The 16712-nt window shown below is 37.0% G+C and overlaps 2 protein-coding genes across 2 annotated transcripts; one reads left to right on the forward strand and one right to left on the reverse strand.

Moving 5' to 3' along the window:
- Positions 1-1916: 1916 nt before the first annotated feature.
- LOC107774495 (putative calcium-binding protein CML18) lies at positions 1917-2639 on the forward strand. The gene has a single exon (XM_016594043.2). It carries the CDS (start codon positions 1965-1967, stop codon positions 2439-2441), a length of 477 nt encoding a protein of 158 aa, XP_016449529.1. The 5' UTR covers positions 1917-1964; the 3' UTR covers positions 2442-2639.
- A 2817-nt stretch (positions 2640-5456) lies between these two features.
- LOC107774485 (GDP-L-galactose phosphorylase 2-like) lies at positions 5457-10336 on the reverse strand. Its single transcript, XM_016594034.2, has 5 exons — positions 9584-10336; positions 8579-9003; positions 8315-8500; positions 7964-8230; positions 5457-6055 (listed from the first exon to the last, which is right to left on the reverse strand). Exons 1-5 carry the CDS (start codon positions 9696-9698, stop codon positions 5723-5725), a joined length of 1326 nt encoding a protein of 441 aa, XP_016449520.1. The 5' UTR covers positions 9699-10336; the 3' UTR covers positions 5457-5722.
- Between the last annotated feature and the right edge of the window lie 6376 nt (positions 10337-16712).

A 16712-nucleotide genomic window follows, 5' to 3' on the forward strand; every position in this document is an offset into this window, starting at 1 on the left:
ATCTTTTTTCTGGTGGAAAAGAAAACTCAACAGGTTTTGGAAAAGGATTTTAACCCTTAAAACTTGTGTTATAAATACATAATGTTTTCCACCTAGAGGGGGTAGAACAAGGTGGCCGAAAGTTTTAGCCTTTTTCCTAGAAAATTTCGCCCACAAGAAATTACTATTTTCGGATATTATTTAGGTAACACAGTAGAAGACCGTGGAACGTTCGTGAATCTTTATCACGCCGATGATGAAGATTTCATTGAGTTGCTGTGGAATTGGAGGCTCACGTGATAGAGGAACTTTGTTCACGCTTCAAGAGGTAACCCGTGAAATCCTGTTTATATTAGTTGTCTAGATTACATGTAATTTTGATACTGAAATTGCTTCCGCTGCTTATAATAATCCATCAGCTTTAATTTTCATAGCAGAAGTCTATTTGTTCATTTGAATTTTTATTTGTATTCTTTAACTGTTTAACATTGTGTATTTTTTTTTTTTCTGGGGGTCTAATATGAAATTTCTTAGCATAAAAAAGAACATTACTTCGGAAGTACTAGATATTACTAGCGATAGAGACGTATTACATGTGTAATAAATCTATTATAGATTCTTAGTAATGAATCTATTATATTTTAAAAGTTATGATTTCATACCCACTATGTGTTATAATTTCAATAATATTTTACACCAAATTTATACTATGCGTTAAAATTATTAGGTTCAAATGAACCCGGTACTATAACACTACGTACGCCTTTGTTGAGCGAGGCAACAATGTAGGATTTTTTAATGTTTTCATGCTAGATTAAACATGTTGAGACTCGACAATATCAGTATGTCAACTTTTTTGGACTATTTTATGTAATTTATATTTGAGTTTCATATTTGACAATTTTTTCTGAAAAATAAATGGTTAGGAAAGTAAGGAAGAAAATAAGAAGAAAAGATTATAAAAAAAAAAAAGGAAAGGTAAAAGATGAGAAATAGGTAATAGCATCACGTATATACGTTTAGGTTATTAAGAAAAAGGATCAACTATCTCACAATAAAACCCCAATAAGAAAAAATATAAAATCAGTTAATATAAAATTGATTAGAACTTGAACTCTAATACATTTAGATTTTATGACTAATATAATTTTAATATACATATATTGAAAAAATTATTTAAGTCTTTTATTAATCGCGCTTATTCACTAGTTAGTCCAATAAGTTTGGCACGACATAGACTTGACTGATTACAAAATTCATATATTGAATCCTAGCCAACATAGAACTGAGCCATAGCTATATATGAACAAAAACGTAATTGTTTAATTTATATGCGGTCATTTTCTTAAACGAAAGTTGTATCGATTCGAAAATAAATGTTTTATTTTCATTTATGGATAGTTATTTGCTTTATGTGATGTAGGATACAAATACCCAAAAAATAAATTACTCAGAATTCCAAAAAAAATCAATAATATGATATCAATGTTCTCCATACAAGAAAATAAGTAATAATAATGCTCATGTTTATAATAGTGCAAACTATATTTTGATCGTATATTATTTTATAAATTTTATTTAGACATAAATTAAATAAACTAACAAATATTAAATTAAATAATTTAAATTTTTTACTCCAACTTTAAATTAGTTTTCAACATTTGGCATTCTTCCGACAACAAAAGTAACACACATTTCAACTTCATATTTTTAGTTTTTCTCTTAAATTAGGAATTAAAAAAAAAAAGACTTGAAATTTACTACTCCATTTGGAAGTCCTCCATTTATTGTTAGGAAGCATGGGAGCGTTCGTACTGGATCCTGGCTCACCAACTAAAAGCGGCCTGGACTTCACGCGAAATTCCGCGTGACAGACAATTATATCCCACTCTTGCGCGTTAAACCGCGTGATCCTCCCATATATATTCCCAGCAACTAACTCGCAACTGAAAAAATCTCTTCGCCCTCCACTTTCCTACTCCGCAATGGCCAAAACTCCGAGCGATTCCAAAGAGCCGGCAGTTTCAGCGGCGGAGATGGACGAAGTCGCGAAGGTGTTCCGGAAGTTCGACGCCAATGGCGACGGAAAAATCTCTCTGTCGGAGCTTGGCGCGATACTGAATGCCCTCGGCAGTACAACATCGCCGGATGAAGTAAAGCGAATAATGTTGGAAGTTGACACTGATGGCGATGGTTTTATTGACTTGAAAGAGTTCGCGGCTTTTCACTGTCCTGGAGGAGGAACGGACGGTGATGATAGCAAAGAGCTTCGGGAGGCTTTTGACTTGTACGATAAGGACAAAAACGGCAAGATCACGGCGGCTGAGTTGCATTCTGTAATGAAAAGCCTAGGAGAGAAGTGCTCGCTCAAGGATTGCCGGCGTATGATCAGTTCCGTCGACGTTGACGGCGATGGATGTGTTAACTTCGAGGAGTTTAAGAAGATGATGAGTAGGACTTGACTTTTCAGATTATAAATCAACGGTAGGTTTTTAATTGGAACCGATTTCGGAACTTTGTAGATACTCTGCCTGCTTCTGTTGCTCTTGTTTGACAGATTTCTATTGTGCGTTTTTGCTGTCAATCAACTCTAACTGTAGTTAGTTCTCGAGAAATTCGGAAGCAGCAAAATCTTCTATAATATTGGACTATTAGGAATATATTTGCAGAAATTGTCTGTTAAAATCCAATTTCATTACTATAATTCAAAAAAGGAAAGAATAATACTTAAAAAATTAAATTTCTTACTTTCGATTTTGTACTTGTGACTTTTACTATAGATGAGTCACGCGCATTCCATTTCACTTATTTGTTCTATCTCCTCTTGATTGGTTTTTATTGCTTTATTGTAATTGGTTGATACTTTGGAGTGCTGCTGAAGAAATTTGTGGCTTACGAATATGCAAAATTATTGAGTAGTGCCAAAAACCACACGGAATCGTAATCGTGTTAATAGGGCAACGCGCTTGTGGTCTTCTTATTGCTACTACTAGTATGTATCACTATCGGTTTTCCTCTCCGAAACGCCGTGTTTCATTTATTAAAGGCGGCTAGCATTTAATATTACTACTTCTGCCTGTTTGACACTTTTTGTCATTTTTAGTCCGTTTTCAGAGAAAATTAACTATGGAATTTTTTAAAATGTACCAATCTATATTTAAATTTAGTTTATTTTTATTGTGGTTAGATACCCTAAACACAAAAATAAATTGTTTAGTACGAGAGTACTCTTATTGTTTTATGTATATTTAGTTTATGGGTGAAGATTTTGCTAGTGGAAAAATATTTTCCCGCAATACATGGTGATTATGACTTTTGAATTCGTGTTTGTCCAAATCTTGTGAGGCGTTTTGAATATCCTGTATTCCTGTGGCATTGAATAGCCGCTGATTTTTGAGTAACATGTGTTTACTGTCGCGTAGCATGAATTTGCATAAAAAGTGTCTTTTTTGTAGTATTCTTTTTCTCTAATTTACTTTTTTCTGGTCAAACTGCATTGAGTGGGGAAGCCGGTTATCTTATGAAGCCGAACTAACATTATCATTATTTCTGTTACCCTTTCTGCCGTCCCAAAGTTTGACACGTTGAAGGGCTTTTAAGTGATTTTTTTTTTAGACTATTTTCACACATATCAAGAAATTTAACTTTTAATATTAATTAACAAGAAAATTGATCTATTAATCTTAATAACAAATTACTTCTAGACTCTTTACTTTAAGAGTAACTTTAGAAAAAAAATTAATTCCTTCTTGATATCTGAAAAATTAAATATTGTGGACCACAATAAAAATACCAAAAAATCACTTAAAGTAGTGGAGACCTCTGATGTAATGTTTAGATAATATCAACCACAGAAGGAAGCAGCAAACCCAATTTCCTCTACTCATTGGGACTTCATGTTTATAAAAACTCGAAAAATCGAATTAAACTGACCAAAAAAATCCGATACTTTTTAGGTTTGGTTTGGTTTTGGTTTTGAATTTTAAAAATCGATCAAATTTGGTTTAGTTTTGGTTTTAATAAAAAATTAACCGAAAAAACGAACCAAACCGACTATATAAGTAGTTATTTAAATTTATTATTACACACACTGTTTATATAAAGTTTCTAACATTTTATGGTACATATTAGTCGTTTATATTTTAGTCTAGTTTTTTGATATTATAATAATCTAATTCTTTGTCTTTACATTCTAGTTTGATTGGTAGTTTTCTTTTGCTAAATATAAGATTTTTTTTTATGTTAAAAATAATTAATTTTTAATTGAGTACTTAAATTATTCATCACTATTTGATTCAATTATTATGAATATATCTTGATAAATGATAGATTTCTCAAAGAGCAATTGGTTTGATAGTTTTACGTTGAAAATGTAGCCTCCGGATTATGTGTATATCTCATATTTAAAAAAGAAAACTGATAAATAACCGAAAAACTGACTTAATTGGTTTGGTTTGATTCCAATATTTGAAGAACCGACTTACTTGGTTTGGTTTCTATTTAGGGAAAAGACGAAGCATGAACACCCCTATAAGAGATCATGTTCAATAGTTGGACATGAATTTGAGGGCGCTCGTGATTTAGTTATAGTCACTTTTTTCTTAAAAGGGGAAAGGGTAACATTTTAGAGTGTCAATCTAAATTTGGACCATAATCAAAAGTAGATGAATTTGGACACTTGGAGTATGTCACTCGTTTAATGATGGACAAGAGCAAATAGAGGCGACTCTATAACAACAAAGATATGAATGACTAAAAGTATAATAGAAAGCAAATTTGAACAATTTCGAATAATATAAAGGTGAATTTGGACATTTTACATTCTTAATAATTACCAACTTAACTATGTTGATTTCTTAAATGATATTAAATCAACAAAACGTACTTTGGAAGTTGGTTTGGTATAGAATGAAGGTAATTCATCTAGTTGCTATGTTCTTTCTTATTCTCAACACAGGGAAGTGATGAAAACAAACAAATAGATAAGGAAACCAGAATATTTCGATGCGTGATATGGTAGATAACTGAATTTTCCGTTAGAAAATGACCAAGCATTATTTCAGCAATATAAGACCATGAAGACCTGTTTGGTTTGGATAATTTGGTCTGATATTAATCGGCAATATAAAAAAAAAGTATTATTTCTTGTTCCAGTCCCATTTGTAGCAATAGTACTATTTACAGGGAAGACAGGGGAAAACTTGTGTAAGAAAAAGGAGGAAATATTACTTTTATTGAGTTCTCGACTAGCTGAAGAAGGGGCTCTGCTCTAGCCATTCCAGGAAGAAAATAAATCCCATGGACTTCATTTCAACGATGTAGATGAGGGCATCCTTGGGAATTTCAACTGCAAGTTCTTTCGACTAATTACTCCGAAGACACTATGTCTCACTCTAATGGAGATTGGAGAAACATAGTTTAAAACCTACTCTAAGAAAATAATTTAATCCACATAAAATCTAGAAACACAATTAAGCTGTAACAAGAACTGGGGCAAGTGGTGTTATTAATCAGTTAATCACCAACAAAAAAGTACTGTAGTATTTATTAAACAACCCAGCCAAAGGCTAGAGCTCGCAGGCATTAAAAACAAAGCATATGTACAAAACACTATTTGGGGATTACCAACTCCCAACTGCTACAACAATACGCATTGAACAAGACGTGCAAAAAGTAGCACACAAAAATACTAGATACTTCAACCTTTATTAAATCCTGCAAGAGCGGGCAGGCCACAACTTCCTCAGTGTAATACCAAACAATCTTGAGGCATATGTGAGGCAACTTGAGGACCAGGAGAATCTGGAATTTCCTTCTCTGGTTCTGGATTGATGCTTTTATCCCCCGCTTCTTGCAAATCAGCTGCTTCAGAAATATAACCCTTCACCTCTTCAAATCTCTCCTCCGATAAAGAAACTTCAGAAAGAAGTTTCCATGCATATTCCTCTGACGCATCATTGTAATCTTTTCTTCGCTTAAGCACCATATGTCCACTAATTTCCCACACAGCAGGGTTCACCTGAGTGTCGAGGAGCTCCTGGTCTACAACTCCAAGTGCTTGCTTCTCTGCATAATACTAAGCAATCATCCCAGAAAAAGGTGAAGTAAGCTTCTTTAACCATCAGAGAGAGATTTTAAAGCACAAGTCCCAAAAATTTCTATTTTCAAGATGAAATCATGTGTTCATGCACCCCTGCTATTATACTATAACTCAAACTCGGTTTTAAAACCAGCTAAAAGTTGAATGTTTCAAGTTCCCCTGCAACTTAATTGACAAGTAATGCTAAAAGATCACAAGTGTAACTAATTGCTTTTATTTTTGCTATGATAATGGTGAAGAAACTTCTTTCTTTTCATTGCAGTTGTTGACACACACCAAGAATTAATGGGAAAAATAATGTCATATGCGTGAAGGATATAAAGATAACTTCTACTTGCATCTGATAGGAATGCGGATTCTAGTGGAAACATCCATATCTCCAGTGGTGCACCTTGAGGCAATGCTTGGCTCTTTGCCTAACCAGGTTGACCGATGTCCAACAATGTGTACACCTTGTTTCATATGGAGCTTGTTGTTTGTGTTTTTAGCTGAGGTTTTTGCCTTCTAGTGCTTATAGGATGTGTGGCATTTGGGAGGTTTTTTTCTTTTTTTTTTGCCCTTGAAATTTCTAACTAGTGAGGGGGTAATTTAGTCATCCTAAGCCTATCTGATTTGTTTGCTTAGTTAAAAAATTAAAAGAAAAGAGCAAACTAATCAGCATGCCCTTGTCTGCAAACCCTCTATCTGTCATCTCTATGATCCGGTTGCAGGTGATTTAGTCAACGTGAATACAAGGTTTGACTCAGATAAACCAAGTTCTTAAATAATCTCATCTAGGTTATGTAATTTTACCAACTAGAAAGCAACAAGAGAGGACCAAAAAATAGGGATTTAATCTGGGATTGTCCAGACACATTTTCTTGAAGAAATCAAGTAATAAATGTGACTCATTCTCCACGTCTCATGCAAGCCACCTTGGTGCTTGTGGAAATGGCTTCTCCTCAAGAGAACCCAAGTGAATTCAACAGGAACCCAATAAATTGGCATGGACTATTTAATCTGACTAGCTTAATCTGATGATCATATTTAAAAGAGCAAAACTTACCTATGAAACCCTTGTATCTAAAGCCTCTATCTATCTCCTCTCTCCCTCTTGTCGCTCTCTTTCAATTGTAGCTGCTGCTTTGGCAACACCAATAGCTGGTGCCCAGATATGTTGTCTATCCATTCACTGCTTTTTGTTGCTCCGTTTCCTCTCTATTGATGTTACTTTTCTCTGTTCCTACCTTTTTCCTAATTTTAAATCATTTATTCTGTTAATTCACTAGAAAATGAGTCCTTAAAAGGCATTGGAATTGCAGCATGAGGCGTGCACCTTATCTTGCCTCTCTTGCACTTTTGGATTTTACCCGTTGACTTCGCCCCTTCCACCGCTGCTTCCCATCACCCCTGTGTTCCACCCGATCCTAGTCCCAAACCACCGCCCAAACTTCAAACCCACAACTACTTGATGAACCACACATGCAATAAAGTTGCACCAATCCCATAACAAGTATGTGAGGTATCACTAACAATCCCCTCATTACAACCCCTTCAGACGTCATTATAGTTCCGTGATATTATAATCCGACTTTATCCTATTTCCAATTCCTAGCCCATAGAAATTCGTCAACTAAAATTGACTTCCTACATATGTTCACTTTGATTTGCAATCAACAGGTATTAACTGATTAGTTTTTCAACTTCACCTATGAATTCTTCAGTTGCATCTTAATTGATATTTTGGAATTTCTCAAAAAATCTGATAAGTATTTCTTTTATCGAACAAGTATTCATAAAAGCTTCTCAATGGCAGAGTATGACAAATTCCAAGACCGTACTGGTGAATCTAAGAGAAGCGCTATAGCAACACACCACGAATTTAACGATGGGAGATTTATTTACCTGAGGAAACAGAAAAATCTTCTTTCCAGACTGAGCAATGAGAATGTTGAAAGGGATGTACTTGTTCTGAAGGGAGACGCAGGAATTGACAACAGCATCAGACAAATCACGCACTGTACTTCCATTTCCACCCTCAAAAGCAAAACCTCGTACAGGGTAATTTAATAACTTGGAAACAATCACTCCAGTGTCACCCAGCCCCTTCCTTATCAGTATCTTCCGCATTGGTGCTTTCTCAACTGGAAATGGCACTGACAAGTAATAGGCCTGTCATGAACGGCAATAAGAGAACATCATATAGAGAGTTAGGTCATGCTAAACAAATAATTGGGAATTTGGTTAACCTATTACCTGGAAGTGGAGGTGGTTTATGGTGGCGAAGGCGCCCAAACTGTTATAACCTACCCTAAAGAAGGGATCTGCCAGTTCTCTGGCGAAATGGAGAGCAGCCGTGAAACTATCACGATCGATTCTCTGAGGTAAGTAATCAAGAACTCGAGGTATCAAAAGCACATGGCCATACTCGATTGGGCTCACCTGAAAAACAAGATTTCATAAGCCAAAATGCATCTGATCATAACTATCAGAAAAGCACCAAAGTTACAGTTTCCTTACATTGATAGCAACAATACTAGGTGAAATACCAGCATCAACTCCCACGCCCGAAAAGTAATGGGCCTTGTAGTCAGTAGTTGGCTCAAACCTGAAAAGCACTTCGTCCTGGCCCACTTTGGTAAAATTGAATTTGTTCTCGTCAAAGGGCTGAAGAACCTGATCGATGCGAAACTCTGTTGGGCGCTTCTTTAGGTGGCGCCCCTCATTCAGCTGTGCAATAAAACCACATCTCCCAGGAATGACTTTCGTCTCACAGGTTGTAACATCATATCGAAACAGTCCCTGGCTCATCCGCTCTTCCCATAGGCCTAACAGCAAATCGTTCAAAAAGGATATCTGACAATCCTCCCCAGGCAAGGTATCAATATCATTTTCAATTGGCTCATTGTCATCATTCTTGAATGCATATAGAGGAAGCCTGGAAGCTGAAATCAAGAAAGAGATTAATCAACATACATAACACTGCAAGCGATTACAATTAAAACGCATTTTTAACACTTTTAACATACCAAAATGTATCCTCTAGGGAACAAGATCCAAATAATTTATTACTAATAAATAAAATCATCACAGGCACTGAGTTCACTTTTGCCTTCCTAAGAAAACACAAGATATTTGCTTAAGTCTGCATTAAGGAATTTGCAAAGTGGATACTTTTGCCTCATACTTTCAAGTTTCAACTAAGATACACACGAGGTTATATCAGCAGTAAGCAACACTAAAGCCACAAATGGTGGACTACAACTTCACCATTTTAAAAGCTAAATTTAGCAGAATAGCAAAAACACTAACATTTTCCTTAGATTGTCTGCTCAATTCTAACTTAAAACTACCATCTTTTGTATACCAACATAAAAATATTAAACAAAAAGCAGGCCTTAAACCAAACATTGAGGAAAAAGGCCTCCAACTTCTGTTGCCCAAAATTTAGACGAGCTGAGCACCAAGAAATTGATAATCACAACAACTTATTAAGATGGAGAAATTTAAGAATAGAAGACAAACCAGGCAAGCAGCATTTTCCAAGGCAATTGCGGCCACAACCCACTACGTTGTTGCTTTCAGGAACATCCTCTTGGTAATTGGAAACTAGGGTCGGCACCCTTTTAATAGTCAGCATCCCCTCCTATTATTCTTGGATGGATGATCAAAAATATAAATATTTTCTCGTATGCTATTCGTAATACACACCAATATCTAAGTCCGTATGTGCGCTTTACAAATACGAAAAGTTAGGAGAGCGGAAGAAGGGGACCGCCGCCGGCGAGGAAGAGGAGATCGGAGGGGCAACCGCCTTCAGAAGGAGAGGCACCCCTACCGCCGTGAGGGGAAGGGATCCGGTGCTTGTCGTCCACCAGAAGACTTGGATTGTCAACGGTCAACACTTTCCGGCGATGATCAATTGTGAGAATAAAAGCGAAAGATCCGAGAAGAGCCGTGATTAAATTTTGTAAGATCAACGAATGATTAGCGGGGAAAATCCTCCTTCATTGTTTTTTGGGAAGATCAAATTGGAATTATGCAAAAATTGAATTGAATTGAATGATAATAAAAAGATTAAAGGGGGGTGCTCCGGTGCTTTCTCTCCTTCGCCGCTTTTGAGTTATCGTCTCTCTCTCTCTCTCTCTTTGGTATAGTGGTTGGTCGTCAGTTTGAACGTTTGACTTACTTGAATTCATGTTCTTATTAAAATGGCTGCTTTCCCAATTTAATGCAATTTACACTTTGGATCATGGCTAGGGGCCCGATACTATTTTAATGCTGTTGGACAAAAAATATACATAAATAAAGAGAAAATAAGATAGAATCGTGAAGAATTTTGGTGGAATCAAAAACGAATATATGTCTAGATACATTTTTAAGGACATATTATATAATTTTTTTTGTATATATATTGTCATTTTTAGGATGAAGAAGATGTTTGAAGAATGGAGGTGAGAATGGAGGTGAAGTATGATGATTTCATTGTACAAGAATAAGGGTGACATAAAAAATTGTAATAATTATGGGGTATCAAACTCTATGAAATTTTGGGAGATGGTGGTGGAAGTGAGGGTGAGGAGAAGTATGTCTATTTTCGAGAACTAGTTCGGATTCATGTCGGAGCGATCGACAACGGAAACCATTCTTCTTTCGAGGAGATTGGTGGAGCAGTATAGGAAAAGGAAGACGGACTTGCATATGGTGTTTATTCATCTAGAAAAAAGCTTACGATAAAATCGCTAGGGAAGTTCTACGGAGATGTTTGGAGGTTAGCGGTGTTCTAGTAGCATACACTAGGGTGATCAAGGACATGTACGGTAGAGCTAAGACCCGGATGAGGGCTGTAGGAGGAGACTCAGAACGTTTTCGAGTTGTGATAGAGTTGCACCATGGATCAACTCTTAGCCTATTTTTATTTGTCTTAACGATGGATGTGCTAACGCGACACATTTAAGAGGAGGTGCCATGATGTATGTTATTTACAGATTACATAGTACTAATTGATGAGATGCAAGGCGGAGTTAACGTAAGGTTGAAGGTTTGGAGACAGATCCTGGAGCCTAAAGTTTTCAAGTTGAGCAAGAACAAAATAGAATACTTGAAATACAAGTTCAGTGATGGGACTCATAAAGCGGAAGTGGACATGAAGTTTGATTCACAAGTTATCTCCAAGAGAGGGAGTTTCAAGTATCTTGGGTCCGAAATCCAAGGTAACGAGGATATTAATGAGGATGTCACACATTGTGTTGGAGTGAGATGAATGAAATAGAGGCTCACATCTAGTGTTTTGTGTGATAAGAATATACCGCCAAGACTTAAAGACAAGTTTTACATAACGGTAGTTAGACCAACTATGTTGTATGAGGCTGAGTGTTGCTAGTCAAGAACTCCTACATCCAGAAGACGAAAAGTAGTAGAAATAAAGACGTTGTTGGGAATAAACCCCCTACAAAAATAATATTCACAGTAATAAAAGCAGAATAATCACGTAGCACCGAGATACGGTAATTAGCAAGAAAAAGAGTGACAACGACACCAAGATTTTTACGTGAAAAAATTCTTTGAATAAGGGAAAAAACCACGGCCCCGAGACGAGCAACTGATATCACTATAGCAAAGAATTTTACACTTCGTAGGTTTGAGTAAAATACTCCAAAGACCACTACAACACTAAAAAAAAATAACCCTCTTTTGATATTCTCACCTCGCTACAATATCGCTCACTCTCTATTTTTTTCACTCACTATTTTCTTATACCTTGTCTCTGAAACCTCACTCTTTCTTTCTCTCTTTGTTGGTGTGTGAAAATGAGAGTTGAAGCTCTCCTTTTATAGTCGAAGCCTCACTCTCTAAAGCCTACTATATTTGATACTTTGCACATATTTTTCCTTCTTTTTCTTCAATGTTGACAATTCAACAAAGTTGGCTACCAAACCAAAGAAATTTTCCTTAGGCACATGCCTATTACTTTGGCTATTGAATGAGATGGAACCCATCAATATCCCCCTCCAGTCTTATTCATCTAAAGGAGGTAGCATTGCCTTCTAGTTTGAGTGCATGCAGACAAGTTCTTTGCATAGCTCGAACTTGTCTCTTGGTACCACCTTGGTCAACATATCAGCAGGATTTTCACCCGTGTGAATTGTTTTGACCTGTAAAGATTCGTTCTCCACCTGCTCACGAATCTAATGATATCTCACATCTATATGCTTTGTTCTTGCATGGTACATAGAGTTCTTGCTCAAGTTTATTACACTTTGACTGTCACAATAGACGACATACTCTTTTTGATGCAATTCCAGCTCTTGAAGAAACCGCTTGAGCCATACCATCTCCTTGCCAGCTTCTGTAGCGGTAATGTACTCTGCTTCAGTTGTTGAAAGTGCAACACACTTCTGCAACTTAGATTGCCATGATATAGCTCCCCCTAAAAATGTAAACAAATATCCAGTAGTGGATTTTCTGTTATCAATGTCACCTACCATATCAGCATCTGTATAGCCCTTCAAGATTGGATAAGATCCTCCAAAGCACAAACAATCTCCCGTGGTACCTCTCAGGTACTTGAGTATCCACTTGACTGTATCCACTTGACTGCTTCCCAATGTTCCTTTCCAGGATTTTCAAGGAATCTGCTAAGAACACCAACTGCATGAGCAATATCAAGTCTGGTGCATACCATTGCATACATCAAGCTTCCGACTGCTGAAGAATAAGGAACTCTAGCCATGTTTCCTTTCTCCTCCACACTTGTAGGACACATCTTCTTGCTTAACTTTAGATGACTAGCAAGAGGTATGCTGACTGGCTTAGCATTCTTCATGTTGAAGCGTTCCAGTACACGTTCAATGTACTTCTCCTGAGACAGCCACAACTTTCTGCTTGTTCGCTCTTGAACTATCTTCATACCCAGAATTTGTTGTGTTGGGCCCAAGTCCTTCATATCAAAATACTTGGACAAATCTCCCTTCAACTTTGCGATCAGCCCCTTGTCTTTTCCTACAATTAACATGTCATCCACATACAACAACAATATAATAAAGTTATTCTCAAAAAATCTTTTGAAGTATACACATGGATCAGAATATGTCTTTGTGTAAGTTTGACTTTTCATGAATGAGTCAAACTTCTTGTACCACTGCCTTGGTGCCTACTTCAACCCATAAAGACTCTTATTCAATTTGCACACCATGTGTTTCCTTTTAGCTACTTCAAATCCTTCTGGTTTCTCCATATAGATCTTCTCTTCCAAATCTCCGTGAAGAAATGCAGTGTTCACGTCCAACTGCTCCACTTTAAGATCTAGGCTAGCTGCTAAGCTCAAGATTGTTCGAATAGAAGTAATTTTGACAACAAGTGAGAAAATTTTGTCAAAATCAATACCTTTCTTCTGCTCGAAGCCTTTTTCCACCAATCGAGCTTTGTATCTGGCTAGTTTGCCATTTTCATCTTTCTTGAGTTTAAAGACCCACTTACATTTGAGTGGTCTTTTACCCTTTGGAGGTTCAACCAGCTTGTACGTGCCATTTTTCTGCAAAGATTCCATCTCCTCTTGCATGGCTTGCATCCACTAATTCTTTTCTGGATGGGACATCACCTCCTTAAGACTTTCTGGCTCCCCATCATCACTGATGAGAACATACTCCGTGGAAGGGTACCTGTATGACTCTACCCTTGGCCTTTCTGATCTCCTCATAGGTTGAGGTTGTTCTTCTCCCTGAGTGAGGTGATCCACTTGCTCGACATCATCATCAAGTTGCTCCCCCTGCTCAATAACCTCACCAGGTTGCTCCCCCTACTCAATAACCTCGTCGGTCATACTTTCTGCACTTGTGGGATTATTAGAAGTAGAAGAAATAGTAACAAGGTTAGGAATAATACCATTCTTGGCCTTCTCTGACATATCATCAACAGTTCCAACTTTACTTTCTCGAAAGACTACATATCTGCTTCTGATGACCTTCTTCTTTACGGGATCCCACAATCTGTATCCGAATTCTTCATCTCCATATCCGATGAATATGTAAGGAACAGATTTATCATCCGGATTTGTTCTCTGCTCCTTTGGTACATATGCAAAAGCTTTGCAACCGAACACCTTCACATGCAAGTAGGACACCTCCTTGTTGGTCCAAACTCTCTCTGGGATGTCAAACGCCAACGGAACTTATGGACTCCTATTGATCAGGTAACCGGCTGTCTAAACTGCTTCACCCCAGAATGACTTAGGCAGTTTAGCCATTCTGAGCATGCTTCTCAACTTCTCCAAAATGGTGCGGTTCATCCTTTCGGCTACGCCATTGTGTTGTGGGGTTCCAGGAACTGTCTTTTCATGTCTGATCCCATGGTTCGAACAGTACTCTTCAAATTCCCTTGAAGTGTACTCACCTCCATTGTCACTACGGAGACGCTTTAGCTTTTGACTTGTCTCCATTTCCACCATAGCATGAAACTGCTAGAAAACTTGAAACACCTGATCTTTGGTTTTCAAAATATAAACCCATAATTTTCGTGAAGCATCATCAATAAAAGTAACAAAATATTTTTTTACCTCCCATCGATTCAATTTCCATTGAACCACAAATATCGGAATATATCAAATCAAGTATATTCAATTTTCTTTCAGAAGATGTCTGAAATGAGACTCTATGCTGCTTACCAAATAAATAGTAGTCACAGGGTTTTACCGTTATACCTTTGGCATAAGAAATTAGTGATTTCTTGGCAAGAATCTGCAATCCATTCTCGCTCATATGACCCATTCTTTTGTGCCACAAATCTGCAGAAATCTCATCTTGTGCCACATTTAATTCACCTTGTCATATTTATGTATTTGTCATGTACAACGTTCCATGAGCAACTCCCTTTGCAATCACCAATGATCCCTTGGTGAGTCTCCACTTTTGATTTGCAAAATAGTTCTCGTATCCATCTCGGTCTAAAGTAATTCCCGAGATCAAATTCATCCGCAAATCAAGTACATGTCGCACATCCTTCGGAACCAATGTGCACCCGATATTTGTCTTGATACAAATATCACCAATCCCCGCAATCTTTGAGTAACTGGTGTTACCCATTCTCACAAGGCCGAAATCACCTGCTACATATATGCAAAAAAGATCTTTTACGGGTGTGGCATGATAAGATGCTGCTGTATCAACTACCCATTCCGACTCTAGACCTGATAAGTGCATGCATTCCTCTTCCTCGTTTATACAGAGGACAACATTATCATTGTTTTACACCATGGCGGATGTGTTGTCATCATTCTTCTGGCCACTAGTTTCACCTTTGCCCTTCCTTGGATTTGGGCAATCTCTTTTGAAATGACCTGGTTGATCACAATTGTAGCAATTTCTAGCTCTTGATTTGGATTGGTTCTTAGACTTTTCACGAGCTCCGGATCTACCATAGTTGCTCGAACTCTTTTGATAAATCCTGCCTCTACCTTCTGTGATGAGAGCATGTCCTTGATTTTGAGGCTTCTTTCTCATCTTCTCATTGAGTAAAAGAACCGATGTGATATCTTTCAACTCAATGGTAGTCTTACCGTACAGGATGGTTATTGCCAGATTATCGTACGAAGATGGCAATGAGTTCAACAACAAGATGGCTTTATCTTCTTTCTCGATTTTTACTCTGAGATTGGCGAGCTGTGTGATTAGTCCGTTAAACACATTTAAATGTGACAAAAAATTCGTACCTTCACCCATGTGTAGGGCGTATAAATGCTTCTTCAGGTACAATTTATTTGTTAGCGTTTTGGACATATATAGGCTTTCCAACCTTGCCCAAATACCACGTGTGATTTCTTCATCAATGATGTTATTTACCACATCATGTGATAAGTGTAACATGATTGTACTAGCAGCTCTTTCATCTAAGTCAGCCCAATCCTCAGCTTTCATGGTATCAGGCATTTTGGCATCAGCATCTAGTACCTTGTATAATCCTTGTTGGATGAGCAGATCTCTCATCTTTCTTTGCCATGTTGAGAAATCGCTATCTCCGTTAAATTTTGTTACCTCATACTTTACTTCGGACATTTTTATTTTTCACCGAGTATAGTACTACCGACAATGAAGAGTATTTTTATGAACGAGCAGAACCTGTGCTCTGATACCAGTTGTTGGGAATAAACCCCCTACAAAAATAATATTCACAGTAATAAAAGCGAAATAATCACGTAGCACCGAGATACGGTAATTAGTAAGAAAAAGAGTGACAACGACACCAAGATATTTACGTAAAAAAACCCTTTGAATAAGGAAAAAAATCACGGCCCCAAGACGAGCAACTGATATCACCATAGCAAGGAATTTTATACTTTGTAGGTCCGAGTAAAATATTCCAAAGACCACTACAATACTCAAAAGAAATAACCCTCTTTTGATATTCTTACCTCACTACAATATCGTTCACTCTCTATTTTTCTCACAGACTATTTTCTTATACCTTGTCTGTGAAACCTCACTCTTTCTTTCTTTCTTTGTTGGTGTGTGGAAATGAGAGTTGAAGCTCTCCTTTTATAGCCGAATCCTCACTCTCTAAAGCCTACTATATTTGACACTTTGCACACATTTTTCCTTCTTTTTCTTCAATGTTGACAATTCAACAAAGTTGGCTACCAACGCAAAGAAATTCAACAAAG

The sequence above is a fragment of the Nicotiana tabacum genome, chromosome 17, assembly GCF_000715075.1.
Source record: "Nicotiana tabacum cultivar K326 chromosome 17, ASM71507v2, whole genome shotgun sequence".
In the NCBI taxonomy this organism is placed as follows: domain Eukaryota; kingdom Viridiplantae; phylum Streptophyta; class Magnoliopsida; order Solanales; family Solanaceae; genus Nicotiana; species Nicotiana tabacum.